Source organism: Sus scrofa, chromosome 12, assembly GCF_000003025.6.
Source record: "Sus scrofa isolate TJ Tabasco breed Duroc chromosome 12, Sscrofa11.1, whole genome shotgun sequence".
Taxonomy (NCBI): domain Eukaryota; kingdom Metazoa; phylum Chordata; class Mammalia; order Artiodactyla; family Suidae; genus Sus; species Sus scrofa.
Window position 1 is genome coordinate 16,289,292 of NC_010454.4, and position 24,189 is coordinate 16,313,480.

Below are 24,189 nucleotides of genomic sequence, written 5' to 3' on the forward strand. Positions count from 1 at the left end.
CGTTGCCGTGAGCTGTGGTGTAGGTTGCAGACGCGGCTCGGATCCCGCGTTGCTGTGGCTCTGGCGTAGGCCAGTGGCTGCAGCTCCGATTCGACCCCTAGCCTGGGAACCTCCATATGCCGCAGGAGCGGCCCAAAGAAATAGCAAAAAAGACCAAAAAAAATAAAAAAATAAAAAAAACGCAGTCATACAGTAAAAAAACAAAACAAAAACAGTAACAAAAAAAAACCCCTTAAGAGATGTCAAAGGAAGCCCATGATCAGATGTACTAATTTAAGTGTTCCCAAACTATAATTCTTCACTTACGAGGAAAGCTATCTTTATTGGAGTGTGCAGACCACATGATATAAAAGCTTCTTGGTGACTAGTTGAAATTTTTATAGAAACCCCACCAATTTTCTAGCACTTTTCCATGTTCTTTGGCTTTTGCCAACCCCGATGTAAAAACTTCTCTAAGTGGTACTTGCTCATCTTTAGTTTTTCCATTTCACTTTTTTTTTTTTTTTGTCTTTTGTCTTTTAGGGGTCGCACCTGTGGCCTATGGAGGTTCCCAAGCTAGGGGACTAATCAGAGCTGTTGCTGCTGGCTTGCACCACAGCTCATTGCAACGCTGAATCCTTAACCCACTGAGCAAGACCTGGGATCGAACCTGTGTCCTCATGGATACTACTTGGTTTGTTACTGATGAGCCACAATGGGAACTCACCATTTCACTCTTAATTGGAGACAATTCCTCAATCGCAGGATCAGCCACCACCAGCCTGCAGCGAGCAGTGTTGACGCCAGCACTGTGGCAGATCACGTCCTCCACAGGGAGTCCCATCAATGCTGTCATTGCCCACTGGATGGCAACCACATTGGAGATGGCCCCTCAGCTGGCCGGGCTGTACGTGACCTCCAAGGTGAAGCCTGTCACAGCCTTGCGGGACTACTGCAAAGGTCTTTAATGGATCATTTAATATATCTAGTCTTCATTTCAAAAGACAAATGAAATACATTCCACTGACTCAGCCTTTTTGTTTTAAATAAACTTATTACAATGGAAAAAATGGGTTTTTCCTTCCCCCTTCCTTTCCACTTTTTAAAACTCATCAGGTGAAGCCAAGCAATGTAGGTGTTAGTGCAGGGGCAGAGGACTGGTGGTGGCTCTGTGGGGTGCTCAATCCAGGGAAGGGTGAGAAGGGTGGCTGGTGAGGGAATGGCAGAAACAGCGCCTTGGAGAGGGTGTCAGAGCCCAAGAGAGCAGAGAAGGCATCCATTTATGGTGACAAAAGAACAGTTACCTGTGAGGGGATTGGCCTAGTATGCTGCGGATTATGGGAGTCTGATATTGTTGGAAAAGAGAACACGCACAGATAAAGAAAAAAACTAGGAGTTCCCTGGTGGCCTAGGGGTTAGGGACCCAACATTGCCACTGCTGTGGTTGGGCTTGATCCCTGGCCTGAGAACTTCTGTGTGCCATCGGTGTGGCCAAAAAAGAAAAATAAAAAACCTAGAGTAAATCCTGCAGTGTTGGACTGGAATCAAAGGTATTTGTCTGAACTGATGGTTTTCAACATATACTTAAGTACAGAAATACAGATGCAAGTATGTATACATATAACCTTGAGCTCTATCCATTGAGAGGGCCTGGGAACAAGAAATACCACAATAGCAAAGAGCATCCTTAGTTTGGTTTCTAAATACCTTTCTTTACTAAAAGAAACTAAAGTCCTTGGGGAAAATGGCTGGTTCGGACTGGGGCAAAGTACACGATGAGCCTGGAATAACTGGTACTTAAGGTGTTGGAATATTTCATTTGTCGTCTGAAATGAAGGTCAGATAGATTTAAATGATCCACTAAAGACCTTCCCTTGGCATCTCTGAAGCATTCGTAACTGGAAGAGTTTTTATTCCATAGTCCCAGCACCTGCCTTGTGCTTTGGGGTTAGGTACAAAAGCTGAGCCTTGGAGTTCCTGTTGTGGCTCAGTGGTAACGAACCCAACTAATATGCATGAGGATGTGGGTCCGATCCCAGGCCTCCTCTCTGTTTCTGCCGACCCACAAAGAGAACTCCAAGGACACCATATTCTGATGCTTTTTTTTTTTTTTTTGAGATAAGAAAACATCCAAAGACAGGTAGCTCTTCCCAACCTGCTTCCCTGATGATCACTGAATTATATATATTTTTCACATTTTATGGCCGCATCTGCAGCATATGAAAGTTCCCAGGCTAGGGGTCTAATCAGAGCTACAGTACCTGGCCTATGCCACAGCAACGCCAGATCCAAGCTGAGTCTGTGACCTATACCACAGCTCACGGCAATGCTGGATCCTTAACCTACCGAGCAAGGCCAGAGATCGAACTCGCAACCTCATGGTTCCTAGTCAGATTCGTACCCGCTGCGCCATGACGGGAACTCCTGAATCCCCAAATAATTTAATGCAATTCAATCATTCACTTTATCATATATAATACTTCCAAATGTAAATAAATTCTTGACACCCATGAATAACATTTCAATTATTAAGATAAGTTACAAACAGCAAGAAAGGTTTTGAGATCTCCAAGTAAGAAAAAAACTCGAGAAAAGTACATATCACAGGGCTTCACAGATATGAAGCAAAATGCTAAGAATCTTGATAAAAAATAATTTTTCCCAGGTTCAAGTCTGTTTGCATCCTTGAATAGTTCAATATCAACAAGACACCATTCTTTTAAAAAAGCCTCAATGAGCTCGCATATCAGGAGCAGATGCCTCTCAGCCAGTGTTGGACAGAATAGGCTTGCGATATTTGCACTGAATCCAAACTCGGTACATGGTCAGTTGTTTCCCTCGATTCACTTGTAACCGGCGATCCACCAAGTTCTGAACCTTTTCCAGTCCAGCAGTAGTGAAAAGTGTGTCCAGTTCATCTAGTTTGGAAAAGAGACGTTTATAAATTTTTCCCTGAAGAAAAAGCACTGTGCCTACCACCTCCCATGTTAAACAGGGCTCTGTGAGACAGCTATCCTTAATTACAGATTTTAAATGGCTTGGGCAATACTGTTTAGTCATAAATGCAGCAGTGGCTTAATAACAGCAAGTTCACGTTTAGGTAGGAGAAGGCAAACCATGTGTGAAAGGCAGTCTGGAACTTAAAAGTCAGCTGATGGGAGAGATTTTCTAGGGTTCTATGTACACCTTACAATTATATGCAAAAATCGATATAGATGTAATGTCAAAACCGTTTTATTTTTATTTATTTTTAGGGGAGAGGATCCATCACTATGACCTGACAAAGGGCCCAGGAATGGGGGTATTCCTAAGGCACTGGGGAAAAAGGAAACTGGTGGCAGGATAAGCAGCAGAGGAAAGAGGAAACTGCAGGATAAACAGCAGAGGAAAGCAGTTCTGGGTTACAGCTGGAGCCCAGAGAGCAATGAGTTCGCCCTAACATGGGTTGCATCTAAGGTACAACTCAGCTTAGAGGCTGAAACTGCTGCAGTGGAGTCTTGCAAAATGGGCAGATTTCCTGTTTTGAACAGTGATAGATAGCAAGAAAGAGCAGCCAGCAGAAGAGCAAAGTGAGGACCAAAGGCTCAGACAAACTGAGGATAACTGGAGAACAGAGGGTGGTTCAAGTTGGCTGAAGGGAGGGGCTGAGAGGTGAGGTGGGGTAGGGAGGAGGCTGTAAAAGGTAGGAGGGGCCAGCGATTTCACTTCTGAAGGCACACTGGGGAACATTTAATCTGGTTCTTTGGGGGTTGTAAGTAGAAAAAATGATGCTTTCATACCTTGTGTGAAGAAGTAAACTCTGGTGCCATCACCTCTCACATAGAAATTTTCCGACAGACACTGACCTGCAGAATGATGTGGTAAAGACCAGAGAAACTTAAAAGCACTTTGAATTTCATTGCCAATCAAATGTGTATCAAGATATCAGTTTCTTGGGGGAGTTCCCATTGTGGCTCAACAGGTTATGAACTTGACTAGTGTCCATGAGGATGTGGGTTGGATTCCTGACCTCACTCAGTGGGTTGAGGATCCAGCACTGCTGTGAGCTGCGGTGTAGGTTGTGGCTGCAGCTTGGATCCTTTGTGGCTGTGGTGTAGGCCAGCAGCTGCAGCTCCAACTTGAACTATAGCCTGGGAACTTCCAAATGCTGCAGGTGCAGCCCTAAAAAGAAAAAAAAAGAAAAAAAAAAAATTCCTTTTCTTGGTTACATTGCAGGAATCTACAATTTCTTTCCTACAAAGGAATGGTGCTACAGTGCTTTGCAGAAGAGCAGCCCAAGATGAACAATGAAACCTCAGCATCAGCTAATAATGTAAGTGATTCTAAGCCCCCAGCTCTACAGTTCTGCTTCATGATGAAAATAGCTTGTTTCCCCTCCACCCTAATTAAACAAACAGCATATAAAAACAAAAACAATCTTCTAAACGGTTGTCTGTCCCTTTTATTTCATTTTTATTTTTTGGTCTTTTTGCCATTTCTTGGGCTGCTCCTGCGGTATATGGAGATTCCCAGGCTAGGGGTCGAATTGAAGCTGTAGCCGCTGGCCTACGCCAGAGCCACCGTAACGCGGGATCCAAGCTGCGTCTGCAACCTACACCACAGCTCACGGCAACGCCAGATCCTTAACCCACTGAGCAAGGCCAGGGACGGAACCCGCAACCTCATGGTTCCTAGTTGGATTCGTTAACCACTGCGCCACGACGGGAACTCCGTCTGTCCCCTTTAAAAACAAATCAAGGAATATAGCTAAGTTTAAGGAAGCTTACTGTTCCTGTTTCAATGACCCTTTTGGCATGTCTTTCCACGTGTCCACATGCATATTCATAAATATGATCACAACATACTGTTTATATCGTGGGCACACTTCCCCTTCTGCTGCTAAGCCTCCTGACCCTGTCAATTTAACAACCTGATGTGTAATACTTCTATACCTTTCGAATGTCAAAATAATCTCCCTTTCACCTTCAGGTACTATTATTTACTGGATTAAGTTTAAGATACTCATCTGCACTGCTTTTCTCACTTGGTAATACAGAATGGAAAACCCCTCCAAGACCAGTTGTATGGGGTCTACCTCATGTGATATGTACAACATTCTCCTGTCCAGAGGCAATTACTTAGTTTTCAAGATTTTGCTTGTTATGCACATCTTATGTGCTGGTTCTTTTTTTTTTTTTTTTGTCTTTCTGCCTTTTCTAGGGCTGCTCCTGCGGTATATGGAGGTTCCCAGGCTAGGGGTCAAATTGGAGCTGTAGCCACCGGCCTACGCCAGAGCCACAGCAACGTGGGATCCAAGCCGCATCTGCAACCTACACCTCAGCTCATGGCAATGCCCGATCCTTAACCTACTGAGCAAGGCCAGGGATCGAACCTACAACCTCATGGTTCCTAGTCAGATTCGTTAACCACTGTGCCACCAGGGGAACTCCCATATGTGCTGGTTCTTGAGTAATTCCCAAAAGGAGGGCTGTTGGATTGAATAGATACCACCAGGGTGCTTTAAAAAAAGTCCTAACAATTCCTTTTTCTAGCAATAATGGAGGAGCAGGAGTTCCCGTCGCGGCTCAGTGGTTAATGAATCTGACTAGGAACCATGAGGTTGTGGGTTCGATCCCTGGTCTCGCTCAGGGGGTTAAGGATCCGGTGTTGCTGTGAGCCAGGGATTGAACCCGCAACCTCATGGTTCCTAGTCAGATTTGTTTCCACTGAACCACAATGGTAACTTGTCTTTTAACTTTTTAATGGAGTCTTTTGCCATAACACACTTAAAACAAACAAAAAAAGAAAAAACACCTATTTAATCAAGTGCCTTTTTTCTAAAAAACTTCCCTAATACCTACATTATATAAATCTTTAAATATATACCACCTTATCATGCATTAAATGGCTTTATGTATGGAACTATATAATTCTAGAGTCTCTATTTTGTTTCAATAATTTGTATAACTATTCTGATGGCAAAGCCACTATTTCATTTTGTTCTTCTTGGGAGGGGGGAGGCACACCTGTGGCATATATAAGTTCCTGGGCCAGGGACTGAATCTGAGCTGTAGCTGTGACCATTGCTCTAACTGTAGAAATGCTGGATCCTTAGCCTACTGCGCCAGGCTGGGAATGAACCCACACCACCACAGAGACAATAGTGGATCCTTAACATGCTGTTCCACAGTGGGAACTCCATCACTGTTTTGATTATAGTGGGAAAATACCTTTTTTGAACCGAAGCTGAGCCATGTCATATCGGCCATAATCTCGCAGAAGCATCATCCCTCCAGGCTTCAGAAGCCTACTCAGCCTGTCGATAGCTTTCTGCATCCTGTGGGGCAGCAGGGAATAAGGATCAGTCTCCTTAAGAACCAGGTCCCTTTTTCCTGTAGCATATTCCAGAAGGCCAGTGGACTAATCCTGATATAACAACCCTAAAAGCTTAGTTCATCTGCTCTTATTTCAGTTATAACCTGAGCATGTGTCAAAACCTCTGATATGCCTACTGCTGCCTGCTCATAACTGTGGCTTCGATCCACTGCCTTAGTAATGAAGAGGCCTGCTTCTTCAGTAGGGTCCACAGTGGGGGAACTTATATGCTCTCTGTCTGGCTCACTTTTCACTCCTCGTGGGGAAGCCATCCCTGACCTCGGCTCTCATGGATCTCTCCGTGGATCTCATGGATCTCTCCTGACCACCCAGTGTGGGGACTGCTGGTGGATCTACCTGCCTGCCCCACTAGGCCCAAGTTCTTTGAATGCAGACAGTATCTTTCCACCTGTTAAATAAAGACTGAACCTCAAGAACTTACAATTTATCTCAGATCCACCTCCTAGAGTAATGACAATAAAAACAAAAATAAACAAATGGAACCTAATTAAACTTAATAGTTTCTGCACAGCAAAGACCTAAACAAAATGAAAAGACAACCCACAGAATGGAGAAAATATTTGCAAATGAAGTGACAAGGGATTAATCTCCAAAATTTGTAAACACCTCCTGCAGCTCAATGCCAAAAATCATCAAACAACCCCATCAAAAAACAGGCAAAAAAAAAAAAAAAAAAAAAAAAAAAAAAAAAAAAGTGGAGTTCCTGTCGTGGCGCAGTGGTTAACAAATCCGACTAGGAACCATGAGGTTGCGGGTTCAGTCCCTGCCCTCACTCAGTGGGTTAAGGATCTGGCGTTGCCGTGAGCTGTGGTGTAGGTTGCAGATGAGGCTCGGATCCCGCGTTGCTGTGGCTCCGGCATAGGCCGGCGGCTACAGCTCTGATTAGACCCCTAGCCTGGGAACTCCATATGCTGTGGGAGTGGCTCAAGAAAAGGCAAAAAGACAAAAAAAAAAAAAAACAAAAAAAAAACAGGCAGAAGATCTAAACAGACAATTCTCCAAAGACATACGGATGGCCAAAAAACACATGAAAAAATGTTCGACATCACTGATTATTAGAGAAATGCAAATCAAGGAGTTCCCGTCATGGCTCAGGGGTTAACAAATCCGACTAGGAACCACGAAGTTGTGGGTTCGAACCCTGGCCTTGCTCAGTGGGTTAAGGATCTGGCGTTGCCATGAGCTGTGGTGTAGGTCGCAAACGCAGCTCTGATCCTGCATTGCTGTGGCTCTGGTGTAGGCCGGCAGCTACAGCTCTGATTAGACTCCTAGCCTGGGAATCTCCATATGCCCCGGGAGCGGTCCTAGAAAAGACAAAAAAAGAGAAAAAGAAATGCAAATCAAAACTACCATGAGGTACCACCCTATTTCACCAGCCAGAACGGCCATCATCAAACAATAAATGATGGAGAGGGTGTGCAGAAAAGGAAACCCATTGTGCTGTTGGTGGGAATGTAAAGTGGTGCAACCACTGTGGAAAACAGTATGGAGACTCCTCAAAAAGCAAAAAATAGAATTACCATTTGATCCGGCAATCCCACTCCTGGGCATCTATTCAGAGAGAAAACCATGACTCAAAAAGATACATGCGCCCCAATGTTCACTGCAGCACTATATACAATAGCCAAGACATGGAAACAACCTAAATGTCCAGCAGCAGAGAGTGGATCAAGAAGATGTGGTACATATACATAATGGAATGTTATTCAACAATAAAAGAAAGAAATAACAGCATTTGCAGCAACATGGATGGACCTAGAAATTATGATGCTAAGTGAAGTCAGTCAGACAGTGAGATACCACTGTCATGTGCTAACATTTAGATATGGAATCTAAACAAAGGATACTGGAGTCCCATGGTGGCGCAGCGGAAACGAATCTGACTAGGCTCAGATTTGGCGTTGCTGTGGCTCTGGTGTAGGCTGGCAGCCAAAGCTCTGATTAGACCCCTAGCCTGGGAACCTCCATATGCCACGGGTGTGGCCCTCAAAAGACAAAAAAAAATAAATAAATAAAAGTAAAAAAAGGATACTAAAAAAATTAAAAAAAGATACAATGGGAGTTCCCATCGTGGCACAGAAGAAATGAATCTGACTAGGAACCATGAGGTTATGGGTTCGATCCCTGGCCTTGCTCAGTGGGTTAAGGACCCGGTGTTGCCATGAGCTGTGGTGAAGGTTGCAGACTCGGCTCGGATCCTGCGTTGCTATGGCTGTGGTGTAGGCCAGCAGCCGTAGCTCCGATTCGACCCCTAGCCTGGGAACATCCACATGCTGAGAGTGCGGCCCTAAAAAGCAAAAAAAAAAAAAAAAAAAAAATCTGACTTAAAAAATAAATAAATAATGAACAAATAAAGGATGCAATGAACTTCTTTGCAGAACAGATACTGACTCATACACTTTGAAAAACTTATGGTTTCCAAAGGGGACCGGCTGGGAGGATGGGCTAGGGCGTTTGGGATGGAAATGATACAAAACTGGGTTGTGATGATCACTGTACAACTACAAATGTAATAAAATTCATTAAGTTAAAAAAATAAAATAAAATCTACAATATTTTAAAAAACCTTACGATTTACCTGGTGACACAGTCTATATGCAAATGAGTACTATGGGCAGAGTGCTTTACATTTCCGACTGAACCTCCCATATACAGTCTTAGTGCAAGGTTTCAGCTTTAATCACTGCAGAAGTATAAATACTTCAAACTTACAAAAACCATTTGAAAGCCTACTTAAATACTGAATAAGCAATTTTTAATTTTAATGTTTTGTTTCAGGCCATGTCAGTTTTAAAAAGCTTAAAGCGTGTAAACTCCCGCAATTCATGTTTAAAACCACGCCAGGCTGTTTGGTTTGTCCCGGATCTTTACTTCACATTCACAACATCCCTGTCAGGTCAGATAATGCAATATATCCTAGAGGAAATGTGGGCTAGATAAAGTCAGTTCCTGACCCCCACGACTGCCCAAATGATACTGCTTCCTTGAGACAGTATTTCATCTTCGTCAGGACGACCAGGCTACCTATGTCTAGGAGACTCAACTGATATCTTTTAGGGTAAACCAACTGACTTTCCTTTTATTTAATCTTGATTTTTTTTTTTTTTTTTTTTTGGTCTTTTTGCTATTTCTTTGGGCTGCTCCTGCAGCATATGGAGGTTCCCAACCTAGGGGTCGAATTGAAGCTGTAGCCCCTGGCCCATGCCAGAGCCACAGCAACGCGGGATCCGAGCCGCGTCTGCAACCTACACCCCACCTCACGGCAACGCCGGATCGTTAACCCACTGAGCAAGGGCAGGGACCGAACCCGCAACCTCATGGTTCCTAGTCAGATTCGTTAACCACTGCGCCACGACGGGAACTCCCTAATTTTGATTTTTATGGAATTCTTCTGTACTACAGTTTTCCAAGAACTTAAACATCAGAGAGCACTTTTTAAAGAGCCACTGTAAATTCTGTGCTATTAATAAACTTGGTTTATTTAAAGCATTTCAAAAGGCCAATAATGGGATGTTTTCTAACAGCCATGGCATCCACACTTCTAAGACACCACGCCACATGGTCACACCCACTAAGACAGCCCTCTTATTCTTTGGGGAAGTTAAACTATAATAATGAGACAAAAGAATCAACCACTGCAGTCAACAACAAGAGGGTTAGATGCTGAAACAGAAGTTGGACTTTATGACACATTCAGAAAAATGGTCGAGTGGCTCCCATCACCTTGGATAGATGGCTTCTTCCTGTCTATCAGAACATTAATAAAATCCTTTTTATTTAGGTTCCAACACTGATATCAAGGACCCTGACTAATGCTTGTTTTTTTTTGCTATGCTACTAGTTAAGGGACCTAAAACTTACTTGTCTGGAACAATTGCTGAGAGTACAAATATGAGGATGATGACATTAAGACTATCCTCTGGCACTGGGTAACTCTTATCTTCATCACAGAGATCATGAACAAAAGCAAAACACCGAGAAGGATCATATGCTGAATTTGTCTGCAGACAGATGGAAGAGAGGACGCAGGTTAGAAAATGTTCACATAGGAGTGCCCGTCATGGCGCAGTGGTTAATGAATCCGACTAGGAACCATGAGGTTGCAGGTTCGATCCCTGGCCTTGCTCAGTGGGTTAAGGATCCGGCGTTGCCGTGAGCTGTGGTGTAGGCCGAAGACTCGGCTCGGATCCCGCGTTGCTGTGGCCCTGGCGTAGGATGGCAGCTACAGCTATGATTCGACCCCTAGCCTGGGAACCTCCATGTGCCGCGGGAGCGGCCCAAGAAATGGCAAAAAGACAAAAAAAAAAAAAAAAAAAAAAAAAAAGAAAGAAAATGTTCACATAGCCTCAAGAAATCTGTCTTGCTTTAAATGTAATTGCTGCTCCTTTCTACTAAAGGATATAGTTCTTGCCATTACAGCCAACATTATTATTATTATTGTTATTTTTTTAGCAGCTATACCCATGGCATAAAGAAGTTCCTAGGCCAGGTATTGAATCTACCTGCAGCTATGCTGGATCCTTTAACCCACTGGGCTGGGCTGGGGATGGAACCCACACCACTGCAGTGACCCAAGCCACTGCAGTTGGATTCTTAACCCACTGTGGGAACTTCATAATTGGTACTTTTAAAGTGGAACATTCCTGATTCCTTTTAGTTTGTATTCTGATGGAGAGTCAGAACTGAGGACCAGAAAATGATCTGGAAGGTAAGTGACCAAAAGGGCAAAGAGAAACCTTATAAGAAGAAAAACAAAACATACTGAAAAAAAAAAAAAATGATTTAAAACAACTCCCAAGGAGTTCCTGTCGTGGCACAGTGGAAACCAATCCGACTAGGAACCATGAGGTTGCAGGTTCGATCCCTGGCTTCGCTCAGTGGGTTAAGGATCCGGCGTTGCCATGAGCTGTGGTGCAGATCGCAGACGAGGCTCAGATATGATGTTGCTGTGGCTGTGGTGTACGCCAGCAGCTGTAGCTCTAACTGGACCCCTTAGCCTGGGAACCTCCATATGCCACAAATGTGGCCCTAAAAAGCAAAAAAAAAAAAAGAAAAAAAAAAAAAATTAAAAAATAAAAACAAAACATCTCCCAAGAGTTCCCACTGTGGTGCAGAGGAGATGAATTTGACTAGCATCCATGAGGATTCAGGTTTGATCCCTGGCTTCGCTCAATGGGTCAGCAAACCGGTGTTGCAGTGAGCTATGGTGTAGGCTGCAAACTCTGCTCTGATCCTGTAATGCTGTGGCTGTGGCGGAGGCCAGCAGCTGCACCTCTGATTGAACCCCTAGCCTGGGAACTTCCATATGGTGCAGGAAGCAGCCCTAAAAAGAAAAAAAAGAAGAAAAACAACCCCCCCCCCAACCAAAACTCCCACCTATAGTATATAACACAGACCACAGAATTCTTTGGGAAAATCTATTTCTCTAGATGTGGAATATTTAACTTACACCTTATTGCCATAAAATGAACTATGATAAGCCTCAGTATTCATCTGGTCTAGGTCCCCAGTTGGTTCAACTAAACTTTCTGGAGACTCTAGAATTAAGACAGTCATTTAGGTGAGGTTCTGGAAACACGTGAAGAGGGAAGATTTGTAAGGGACTAGGAGGGGCAAGTGTGTTGGGATCCTGTGCAAAACCAGGAAAAACCTAGTAGAGAAAGCTGGTCTGCAAAGGAAAAAAATAAAAGAAAAAGCAAATTCTGGGGAGGGAGGTGTTGTGATAGAAGGAGCGGGCAACACATCTCACTAGCCAGACAGTTTGCCTTAGACATCTCTTCAGGGCTGAGTTTTAGTCCTTGGCTATACTTACGCCCTTGAGTTCTATGACATTCCCTTCAATTAGCTGAGTTTGTCTAGATGATTCTGTAACCTGTAACTCCAAGAACTCTGAATGAAATAATCATCTCATTTCACGCCCCCCCCCCCACTTTTTAATTTTTGCTTTTTAGGGCAGCACCCATGGCATATAGAAGTTCCCAGGCTAGGGGTCAAATTGGAGTTGCTGCTGCTGACCTACACCACAGCTATAGCCACTTGGGATCCAAGTTGCATCTGCAACCTACACCACAGCTCATGGCAACGTTAGATCCTTAATGTACTGAGTGAGGCCAGGGATTGAACCCACCTCATGGATACTGGTCAGGTTTGTTATCACTGAGCCACAGTAGGAACTCCTCATTTCAATCCTTATAAAACATAAATTTGGGGAGGTCGAGAGACCTGTTCAAATTTCCACAGCAGGCGAACGGCAGATTCTATGTTCACACCTGACCTTCTCTACTCTAGGCTGTTTCAGGACATTTTTTATTTTCAGATCACAGAATAACAACAAAAATGCTAGAGTGTTTGCCCTTGACTTTTAAGAGACCTCTTTCCCTTCAGTCAGTGAAAATTACTGATAGGAACACTGCACTTACCTGGACCAGTTCTATAGCTGTGGAAGAAAAATCACAACAGTAAACAAAGAGTCTTGGGTCACTGAAATGGGCAGAAAAAACAACAGAACAATTAGATTACAAACTGGATTATGTCTGTTCTCTTTCCTGTGTAGTTGAGTTAAAATATCAAAGGCACCACATATTAACAATGTAACCAGTTTAAAACTCACTGACTTCCCTGATGGCAAAGTAACTTATAAATCAAACTAAGTAAAAACAATTCATAAATGGATAATGTAGACATGTAATCTATAACCCACAGTTCCCAATAACCACTGTTACCAGTTTAATGTGCTAAGAGTTTTGGGAAACAACCCTCTACTTTTTTCTTCTTTGCTATCATGCAGTTAAACTTTAAGAAAACTTACTTGTTAGTTTGTAGAATTGGAAAGACTGTGTTTCCCACACCACAACCAACCTGTAGACAAAATGAATTGTTAATTACAGAACTTTACAAAGAATTAATTCCCTGAAGGTGGATAAATTATCAACAACAGGAGTTCCTGTTGTGGTGCACCGGAAACGAATCCAATTAGGAACCATGAGGATGTGGGTTTGATCCCTGGCGTCGCTCAGTAGGTTAAGGATCCAGCGTTGCCTTGAGCTGTGGTGTAGGTCACAGACATGGCTCGGATCTGGTGTTGCTGTGGCTGTGGCTGTGGCTGGCGGCTGGCAGCTATAGCTCCGATTGGATCCCTAAGCTGGGAACCTCCATATGCTGTTGGGATGGCCTTTAAAAAAAAAAAAAAAAAAAAAAAAAAGACAATAGATAATCTTGCCTTAATTGTATGAGGGCAGGTACAGAGACCAGAGCTAAACAATACCCATAATATTCTCTGACTCTGACCTCAGGAACCCTTAAAAATGAGAGAATGGACTTTCATTAGTGGGTGAGAGATGGTCTGGAAAAGTGGATGGGTTGCTTTTACTTTTTGAGTTTTGGCAAATGGTCCTGTAGACAAAATACTTTTTTGGTTTGTTTTTCTGTTTTTTTTTTGGTCTTTTTAGGGCCACACCCACAGCACATGCAGGTTCCCAGGCTAGGGGGTCTAATCAGAGCTGTAGCTGCCGGTCTACGCCACAGCCACAGCAACTCGGGATCCAAGCCATGTCTGTGACCTACACCACAGCTCACGGCAACGCCCGATCCTTAACTCATTGACCAAGGCCAGAGATCAAACCCGCAACCTCATGGTTCCTAGTCGGATTTGTTAACCACTGAGCCAGGATGGGAACTCCCAAAATACTTTCTTACTGAACTCCACTGTATCATTATTGGGAAAATGTTTTTAATAGACTGGGTGGAAAAATTCATGAAAGGGAGACCATGACAACACTGTCCTATTATTACCACACAGTGCTGGGTGTGGTAATAATAAAAAGAGCAACCCTTAGCAAAGTGAGAATAGGTGGAACATATCTCAACAAAATAAAATCACTCATGACAAACCCACAGCCAATGCAATACTCAAAGGTGAAAAGTTGAAAGCCTTCCTGCTAAAATCTGGAACAAGTCAAGGATGCTCACTTTCACCACTTCTATTTGACATAGTGTTGGAAGTCCTAGGTACAGCAATCTGACAAGAAAAATACAAGGTATTCAAATTGAAAGGGAAAGGATAAAATTGTCATACACAGATGACATGATTATATACAGAAAGCCCTAAAGACTCCACATAAAAACTACTACAACTGAATAAATGAATTTGCAAGGTAGCAGGATACAAAATTAACATACTGAAATTTGGTTGCATTTCTTTACACTAACAATTAAATATCAGAAAGGGAGTATAAAATAAAAAATCCCTTTTAAAATCATATAAAAAGTAAATGTTTTAGGAATAAACCTGACCAAGAAGGTGAAAGAAGTATACATTGAGAATTACAAATCATTAATAAAGGAAACTGAATATGATTCAAAGAAATAACAAAGATATCCCATGTTTTTGGATTGGAAGAATTAATGTGGTTAAAATGACCATACCACTCACAGCAATTTACAGATTTAATGTGATCCCTATTAAATTATCCTTGACTTTTTTCTCAGAACTAGAACAAATAATCCTAAAATTTCTATGAAGCCAAGAAGTCAGAGTTGCTAAAGCAATTCTAAGGAAAAAGAACAAAGCAAGAGGCACAACCCTTCTACAGATAATACTACAAAGCTACATATAGTAATAAAACAGCATGGTATTGGCGCAAAAACAGATACATGGTTCGATGGAACAGAATAGAGAGCCCAGAACCAAACCCACACACCTCTAGTCAATTAGTCTTCAAAAAGGAGGCAAGAAGATACAATGGAAAAAAAAAGTCTCTTCGGCAAGTGCTGCTGGGAAAGCTGGACAGCTGCATGTAAATCAAGTAAGTTAAAACACACTCTTACACCACACACAAAACTAAACCTAAAATGGCTTAAAGACTTAAATGAAAGACATGACACCATAAAACTCCTAGAAGAGAACACAGGCAAAACATTCTCTGACACAAAATGTACCAATGTTTTCTTAGGTCAGTCTCCCAAAGCAATAGAAATAAAAGCAAAAATAAACAAATGGGACCTAATCAAACTTATAAATCTTTGCAAAGCAAAGGAAACCATAAACAAACAAACAAAAAAAGGACAACCTACAGAATGGGAGAAAATATTTGCAAATGATGTGACCCATAAAGGTTTAATTTCCAAAACATACAAACAGCTCACACAACTCAACAACAAAAAACCAAACAACCCAATCGAAAAATGGGCAGAAGATGTAAGTAGACATTAAAGATGAAAAGACAGCCAACAGGCACATGAAAAGATGCTCAACATTACTAATTATCAATGATGGGGAGTGGGGGGAGGGACAGATTAGGAGTCTGGGATTAGCAGATGCAAACTCTTATATATAGAACAAGAGTAAACCTTGGGTAAACAACAAGGTCCTACTGTATAGCACAGGGAACTCTATTCAATGTCCCGTGGTAAAACATAACAGAAACGCATAGGAAAAAGAAAATACATTTTATATATATAAGTGAATCATTTTGCTCTATAGCAGAAATTAACACACTGTAAATCAATTACACTTCAATAAAAAAATAAAAAAACCCCAAACAGCGACCACTTACCAAGCTCTTACTGTGTGCCAGACACTATCCCCAGTCATTTTACATACATTATCTCAATTAACACCCTAATAACTATGAGGCAGAGTCCCATTCTGCTCGGAGAGGGTGAGGAACTAGTAATTGCAGGACTCAGCCCCTAAACCAATCAGCTATTGGTGGTGTATAGTCACTTTTGTGACTTTTCATTAGAGTGCCCTCCTTATACACACCTTTTCAGGCCTTTGCTACACCATCAAAACTGAGAAGATAAGAATCCTCCCATATCTGAGAAACAAGCACCGATCCAACAAAAACTCTTCATCTCATAACTATATTAGAAGTAACAGAAGTTGTCTAGTGACCTGAGACTGACTTTTCCAGATTAAGACGCTATAACTTTGGGTGCAATATAACATCCCCAGGCAGCACCTTAAGTGATCTACCTTTGTTGCCATGACCACGAGGTATCTGGTCTGCATCTAGGGCATTTCATTAGTTCAAAAACGGATTGCAGGCCAGCATAAGGGTCAAGCTAGTCAGCTTCATCAGTCAGAAGTTACTTTTGTGATCAGCCTCTTGGTCATCCTATATGCATAACTCACTCACTACGTAGAGTGCAGCCTCACCAACCCCACTACCAGGACAATAAAGGGAGGTTACCTCGAGTATTCGGTAGGTGGCTGAGGATCCAGGAAACTCAGCAGGACAGATTTCCAGGTGACTGAGTTTCTGAGTTACATTCTCCTCCACAGGAGTTGGCTGTGTTTTATGTCCAAGGCTGACTGAAGAACAATCCTGCTGTTCTATTTTTAAACCAGATCCATCCTCGCTGCTTTTACATTCAGGTACTTCACTCCTCTTTTTCTCTGAGAGCAATTCCTTCAAGTGATTTTGGTTTTGGATAGGTGCTAGCTCTGGGAATTCAGTAAAAAGCCAATGTCTATCCTTGAAAAACCCATTTTCATGAATTTTGTAGAAGTCGTTCCAATATTTGTTGGCATTGATCTCATAATCAACTGTAAATATTTAAGAAAAAATGTAAGGACCATCTCTCAATATTTTATTTGCATATACTATAAATCATTACCCCACTTCACCAATTTCATACTAAAAATTATACTCAAGTAGAGTCACAGTCTCAGAGATGAAGATCATTTAGTTCTCTACCTATCATATTTGTATTTGCTCTATATCCTGTCCTTCCAGGGAGTCCAATTTCTGCCAGGGGACTTACTACCCACCAATTCTCCTCCCACATCTTTAGATGGCTCTTAACTATTAGAAAATCCTAACATTAAGCAAAAAAACCTCTCTAATCACTTCTGGTCAAAAGGTCCTACTATTTCTCACGGTTATACAGGACAACTCTTTTGTATCTGAGGGCACTTATTTCCCTTCTAAATCCGTTTTAAGGAAGTCAAATGTCCCGGGTTCTTCAGTTATTCCCCACATGAAGTCAATGGTATGATACAGGTAGGTCTTCTTTCCATTATGTTCTGCTGCCTGTGGTTCTTTAGTGTGGAGTCCAGAAATGAATCCGCTACTACTAACAGATACTAAAAATGGAAACAGAAAAAGCTGACAAGAAGGAAAAAATACCTTCAGATGAGAAGAAATTTGATGATAGAGTACAGGAGAGACTAACATATGGAGTATTTAAAAGACAGTTCTTGGAAGTTCCCGTTGTGGCCCAGTGATAACAAACCCGATTAGTATGCATGAAGATGCGGGTTTGATCCTTGGCCTCACTCAGTAGGTTAAGAATCCAGGATTGCCATGAGCTGTGGTGGAGGCTGGCAGCTGCAGCTCCGATTCGACCCCTGGACAGGGAGCTTCCAAATGCTGCATGTGTGGCCCTAAAAAGAAAAAGGAAATAGCTCTTGTTTAAGATGACCGAGGCAGTCCTAGAGCTCAGATTTTGTTTTGTTTTTTTTTAAATTATTATTTTGTTTGAGATAACAATGGTTTATAACTAGATTTCAGTTTTCCTTGCTCTTTGCTAATGCAGGGCCTTGACTAGTGTAGTAGGAAGAATAAAAACCTAAGAAAATGGATTTCAGTTCCACCACTACTACTAACTAACTGCTTACCTCTGGGCAAGGCACTTAATGTCCCGAGGTCCAAGTTTCTTTAACTGTGAAAAGAGGATATTGGACTATATGATTTTCAAAATCCCTTTCAACCTTGCTTTTAGTCTTTGTCAAACTAGGTAGGGTGAATATCTTGTAGCTGGAATTGTCTAATTATTGCTCAGAACTATTTCAGAGGGTACTACTCTTCCAATTTCTGGTCCTACCTTCCACTGACACTTAGGACAAGGTGCCAACCAGTCCTAGTTTTAGTATCTAGGGATATTTTGCATTGAAATCATCCACCTCTCCAGAAGCAGCCTCTTTTTCTTTGACCAAACTTATCTCCACTCTGCTTCATCCATCTTTCCTTGGCAGAAGCCCCTATATTCCCATAGCCATCATGCAAGGAAAAGACACATAATTCACCAGTCATTAGCCAACCCCCCCTTGCAAAACGATATTTAGAATGTGACCACTTGAATTTAGCTTTAATGGCAATATTTCCTCAAAGTATAAGGATGCAGAAAGTACATCCTCTAAGCAATCATGTGACTATATGGCTGCCATAGTTAGACATATTAATCTTCAGTTAAATCACTAAAAAATGCTATCAAATACAGGTGCCTTCTTCCAAATAAAAAACCAAAACCAAAACTCCCTCTATGCCCCTAACAAGATTTAAGGCGCAGCCCTTTTTCTATCCTTGCCCATCCCCTCCTCCTCCCTTTCTACCCCTGAGTTCGGTACCAATCCAGTAACCAAGATTCCCGGCGGCCTCGGTTCTCTGGCCTCTCCGGAATAGCACGTCCAGCAGTACACTGATTGTCGATACCATTTAGGGCCCACTGGGCGCACCTTGCTTTTCCTGGCACACGCGCTGGCTACTGTTCTCCTGGACTTTCCTTTCCGCCGCGGCGGCCTGCTCTTCCGACCACTCCACATTGTCCCTGGGAAAATCAAACGGGCAGCTTAGGGGCCTCAGGTTCCCGCTGCTGGCAGGTGAGTCTCTGGCTCCGGAGCGCCTCTCCTGTGGGAGAAGAGCGCCTCGAGCAGGGAGTGGGACTCAAGGCTGGCCGTCAGGGGCTTCTCGGAATGATCCACGGCTCCGGGGCAGAAAGCGAGCCGCAGTTCGGGCGAGGGGCAGGGCGGTTACCAGGCATTGTGGTGGAAAACGCGAGCCGGGTCGCTCAGGAACCGGCTCCCAAACTGCTGCCTCTTCCCACCAACCGCAGTGTGAGACTCTTCTGGGTAGGAGCCGTCCATGATACCGGAGCCGGAAATCCCTATCTCTCCGTAACGCGAGAACTTCCTGCGGGCCACGCCTCCTTACGGAAGGCGCGGGGTCTGGGCGGGAAAAGACGGAGTTGGGGCGGGGCGGCCCCGCAGTCCCGCTTCAGGGCGGTGCTCGGGCTTCGCCGGGTGGGGCGGGGCTCTTTGCGGAAGAGGAGCAGAGGAGCACACCCGCGGAGTTTCGCCCGGGAGTTTTCCTCAGATGAGACGGGCGAGAAAGTGGGCGACGTTCCACTTGAGGCTCCTTTAAATGCTGGGCTTCTTTAACAGGCTCTTCAGTTTCCCTTAAGTTGTAAGACAGGAAAAATCATGAATCACGTTTACAATTAAGGGTACATAGTTCCACTGCAGAGCTAATGTCCAGGATTGAGGATGGTAACCATGGTGAGGAGATAGAGCAGTTTTCCAGGTTCTTTAGTCAACTTTTAACAGTATGAAAAAGGAAGAGCCCCCCCCCCCCGAGGATATGAAAGGGATTTTTCGAGAACACGAGGTCTATCCATTCAAGTCAAATATTCAAGAATAAGTTTAAAAAAAATTTGTAAACGTCCTTTTTGAAATTATCCGTATGAGAGCTTATTTGCACAATCAGAATTGTAATAATGCTCATATCGTTTGTTGTATTAATACAACTTCAGCCGTACATTTCTATTTTGATAATTACTACAAACTCATTTTCAAAAAAGTATGCTGTCAAACGTATGATTGAGAAGACTTGCAGGAGAAGAGTGATGACTACCATTTGGAAGAAGAGAAGGGAAGGGTTAATTATTTTTTTAAGTAATGTAGTACTAGATTTAGCTCACTAGTAACCAGTAATAGTTTACTCTTGCTGAATCTTTCTCTAGGCAAAACCAAGGGAAGCAAAGAAAGATTCTGTACCTTTCCCACCAAAGAAGTGGAAACAAGCCCTAAAGCCTTTTTAATCACAAAGAAAAATATAGAAGTGAATCAAAAAGATAAGATAGTAAAGAACTTGTGCTTTATTTGAAGACAAAATACTTTTGCCATTCTCATGGTCTTTTGAAACATTTTGAACAAAAGCTCTTTCCAAAAAGCAAGTACAGGATTTTTATCTTTTCTCAAGGCCAGCTGTTTGCACATAAGGTTTATATTTATTGGTTTATATTTATTCTTGGCATCTTGTTCTCTCATCTACAGGCTTTTTCTCCTCCACACGCCAAAAGCTGTTTGTGGTCTCCATCAAGAGTCTCACTGTGTATCTTCTTGCAGTCTCACTGTGAATCTTCTCTCACTTGAAGTTACTTGCTATATATTAGTTCCAATAATTAGTGCCATTTAAAATGTCAAGCAACTTGGGTCCTTTAGTAAAATGTGATAAAGTATCCTAAACTTAACTTTTATACAATTTTCTTTGGTCGACCTGTACACCTCATTTTCCTCAAATTTTTGAAGCACCTAAAATATTTCAGAAGGAATTTGGAAGACATAGGTAAGTCTCAGTGGCATCGGCTGTATCAGACTGTAGGCTGGGCTGTAGCGGTCAGCAAGCACTACCCTCCCGAGGAGCTAAGGGTCCCTCTGCTGGTGAGTAGTGAGAACTCTTCCAGCTCAGTGCGTGGTAGAGGTTCAAAGCACAGAAAAGTTTAGAATTCTGGGTCTGGATTACTGCCCTGAGGGTTAACCCTGGACAAGAGTAGTTAATCTTTCAGGCTTTTCCTTCAGTTCCAATCAGTGGAAGTTCTAGGCAGTGTAAGCATGTGCCCTGGAACTGAAGGGCTGGGGAAGGGATCCTAGTGTCCTAAGTTGCTCTCTTTAACATTTCATAGAACCTGGACAGCCACTGTAGTAGCCGTAGATACGGAATAAGCTGGTTTAACAACTTTAATTTTAAATCGGATTTTGTGTTTTTTACCTTATTGCAAAATCAATATGCTTATTTTTAGAACATTGAGAAAATATAGATAAGACAAAAGAAAAAAGAAAATATCCCTTCCTACTCTAATTTTGCCAATTAAGCACTTGGCTTATATCCTTTCAGTGTTTTTTTTCTAATTTATTTATAGAAATCATTTTTAAGTTAGAGTTTCAGGACAAACTACTTTTTGCCCCCCCTTTTTTACAGTTTCATGGAGGTATAATTTACATGCAATTAAATTCATCCACCTAAAATGTATCATTGGATGAGTTTTCACTAAAAATCTGTATAGTTTTAGAACAATTGCATAAAGTTCTCTCATGCCTTTTAGCAGTTGTAGTCTGCTTTGTAATTGTGGATATTATTCTTTTACTTGAAATGTTGCAAAATATCCTTTTAAAATATCATTTTAATGACCCTAGTATTGTTTTGTATAGTTGTATCATGATTTATTGGACATTTAGACTACCTTAAGTTTATTATTAAAAATTCACCATAAAAAAAAGGAGTTCCTGTTGTGGTGCAGCGGAAACAAACCTGACTAGTATCCATGAGGATGCGGGTGATCCCTGGCCTTCCTCAGTGGGTTAAGGATCCGGCGTTGCCGTGAGCTGTGGCGTAGGTCTCAGACGAGGCTCGGATCCCACGTTGCTGTGGCTCTGGCATAGGCCGGCGGATACAGCTCCGATTCGACCCCTTGCCTGGGAACTTCCATATGCCACAGATGTGGCCCTTAAAAGCAGAAAAAAAAAAAAAAAAAAAAAAGTTCACCATGAGAGGAGTTCCCTTGTGGCACAGTGGGTTGAGGATCTGGCATTGTCACTGCAGTAGTATGGGTCACTGCTGTGGTGTGAGTTTAATCCCTGGCCCAGGGAATGTCCACATGTCACAGGTGGGCCAAAAAAAAAAAAAAAAGTGCAAAAAATTATGAGAAAAATCCTCATAATGAAATAATTTTGTACATTCATGATTCTTTTTTTTCATGGTTATTTCTTTAGGATTAATTTCTAGAAGTGGAAGTGCTAAGTCAACGATTATAATTAGCTCCATTACTCCATTACTAAGCTCTGGAGGTCGGAGCATTTTATCTGTTTGTTCACTGTTTTTGTTGTTGTCGTTGTAAGTTTTTTTAACAGCTGCACCTGTGACATATGGATGTTCCTGGGCTAGGGGTCATATCAGAACTGCAGCTGCAGGCTTACCCCACAGCCATGGCAATGCCAGATCCAAGCTGCATCTGTGATCTATACCACAGCTTTCAGCAAGGCCAGATCCTTAAACCCACTGAGCTGGGCCAAGGATTGAACCTGCATCCTCACAGAGGCTATGTCAGGTTCATAACCTGCTGAGCTACAATGGGAACTCCTCTTCACTGTTTAAATATCCAGGTCTGAGAACAAGTCCAGCATACAGTGTGCAGCTCAGGAAATAATGTTTGAATGACTGGCTGAGTACCTGTTGCTGTATTCTATCAGAGGGATGCCAATTTAGGCTGTCATCAAGTGTGTGATGAGTTAATAGAATGGATTACTATTGTACATTTTAGATTTTCCAGGAAAGCTCTACTTAAAAATATTCCAGGAGTTCCCATCATGGCGCAGTGGTTGACGAATCCGACTAGGAACCATGAGGTTACGGGTTCCATCCCTCACCTTGCTCAGTGGGTTAAGGATCTGGCGTTGCTGTGAGCTGTGGTGTAGGTTGCAGACCTGGCTCGGATTCCGCGTTGCTGTGGCTCTGGTGTAGGCCGGTGGCTGCAGCTCTGATTGGACCCCTAGCCTGGGAACCTCCATATGCTGAAGGAGTGGCCCAAGAAAAGGCAAAAAGACAAAAAAAAAAAAAAAAAAAAAAAAGAAAAAAGAAAGAAAAATTCCATCCTGGAGTTTCTGTTGTGGCACAGTGGTTAACAAATCTGACTAGGAACCATAAGGTTTCGGGTTCGATCCCTTGCCTTGCTCAGTAGGATGAACATCCAGCATTGCCTTGAGCTGAGGTGTAGGTCGAAGACGTGGCTCGGATCCCATGTTGCTGTGGCTCTGGTGTAGACCGGTGACTACAGCTCGGATTAGACCCCTAGCCTGGGAACCTCCATATGCCACAAGAGTGGCCCTAGAAAAGGCAAAAAGACAAAAAAAAAAAAAAAAAAATTCCATCCTGCTATCCCATTGATCCAAAGAAATATTTGATGAATTCTAATATTTTGGCATACAAATTGCATCTCTTAGATTATACTGTTATAGCCATCCAAAAAAAAGAAAATCTCTTGTCAAACCATAAATTTTGTTTTTTGGGTAGAAAACAGGGTCACTTATCTATAATGTTATCTGTTTTTATCCTAATGATAACATTATAAAGAATGGCGAATATATTTAGACAGTTTTGAATATTCAAGGTAATGCAAAATTACTTCAAGTCTATTTCATTAAACAGTTTTGGGAACCTTTACTATACTCATGGCTTTTTCTTGGCATGTTATAATTTTACATTATTGTCTTTCTAGGACCACACCCGAGGCATATGGAGGTTCCCAGGCTAGGGGTCTAATCAGAGCTACAGCTGTAGGCTTATGCCACAGCCACAGCAACGCCAGGTCCTTAACCCACTGGGTGGGGCCGGTGATTGAACCCACGTCCTCATGGATACTAGTTGGGTTCGTTACCACTGAGTCACAACGGTAACTCTTTATAATTTTACATTATAAGCTACTGTCTCCATCAATATGGAACATGTTTTTTCCTTTTTCTAGAAGGAAAAAAATGTAATGGATGATATACACTTAAATATTATTAAAATAGTAAATTTAATATGTATATTTTCTACAATAAAAATATTGCATCTCCTCAAATTTGTAATATAGTTATACATGTGCTTGTCTATTATATGTATTAAAGAACAACAAATTTAATGGATGAGATAAGCTTTCAAAAAATTTTTTTTTTGGTAAATGCCTAAGAGTGGGATTGCTGGTCTTATTTATAAAGTTCTTATCTTTCATTCTGAGAATTTTCTCCAGGCATATGTAGCACTGGTAAAAAATCTGGTCTGGAAGTTTTTTTTTTTT

General features: G+C 42.2%; 1 protein-coding gene across 2 annotated transcripts; it reads right to left on the bottom strand.

Annotated features, from left to right (window-relative positions):
- METTL2A (methyltransferase like 2A) lies at positions 2,430-19,265 on the bottom strand. 2 transcript variants are annotated; one of them, XR_002337067.1, is made up of 10 exons: positions 19,113-19,247; positions 18,815-18,906; positions 17,978-18,021; positions 16,548-16,903; positions 13,163-13,212; positions 12,774-12,834; positions 10,216-10,355; positions 6,189-6,295; positions 3,759-3,824; positions 2,430-2,897 (listed from the first exon to the last, which is right to left on the bottom strand). XR_002337067.1 is itself a non-coding variant. In XM_003131301.5 (9 exons), exons 1-9 carry the CDS (start codon positions 19,220-19,222, stop codon positions 2,743-2,745), a joined length of 1,137 nt encoding a protein of 378 aa, XP_003131349.1. In that variant the 5' UTR covers positions 19,223-19,265; the 3' UTR covers positions 2,430-2,742. The 2 variants fall into 2 exon arrangements, 1 of the variants encoding a protein (XP_003131349.1); XM_003131301.5 differs by lacking the exon at positions 17,978-18,021 and having other exon boundaries at positions 19,113-19,265.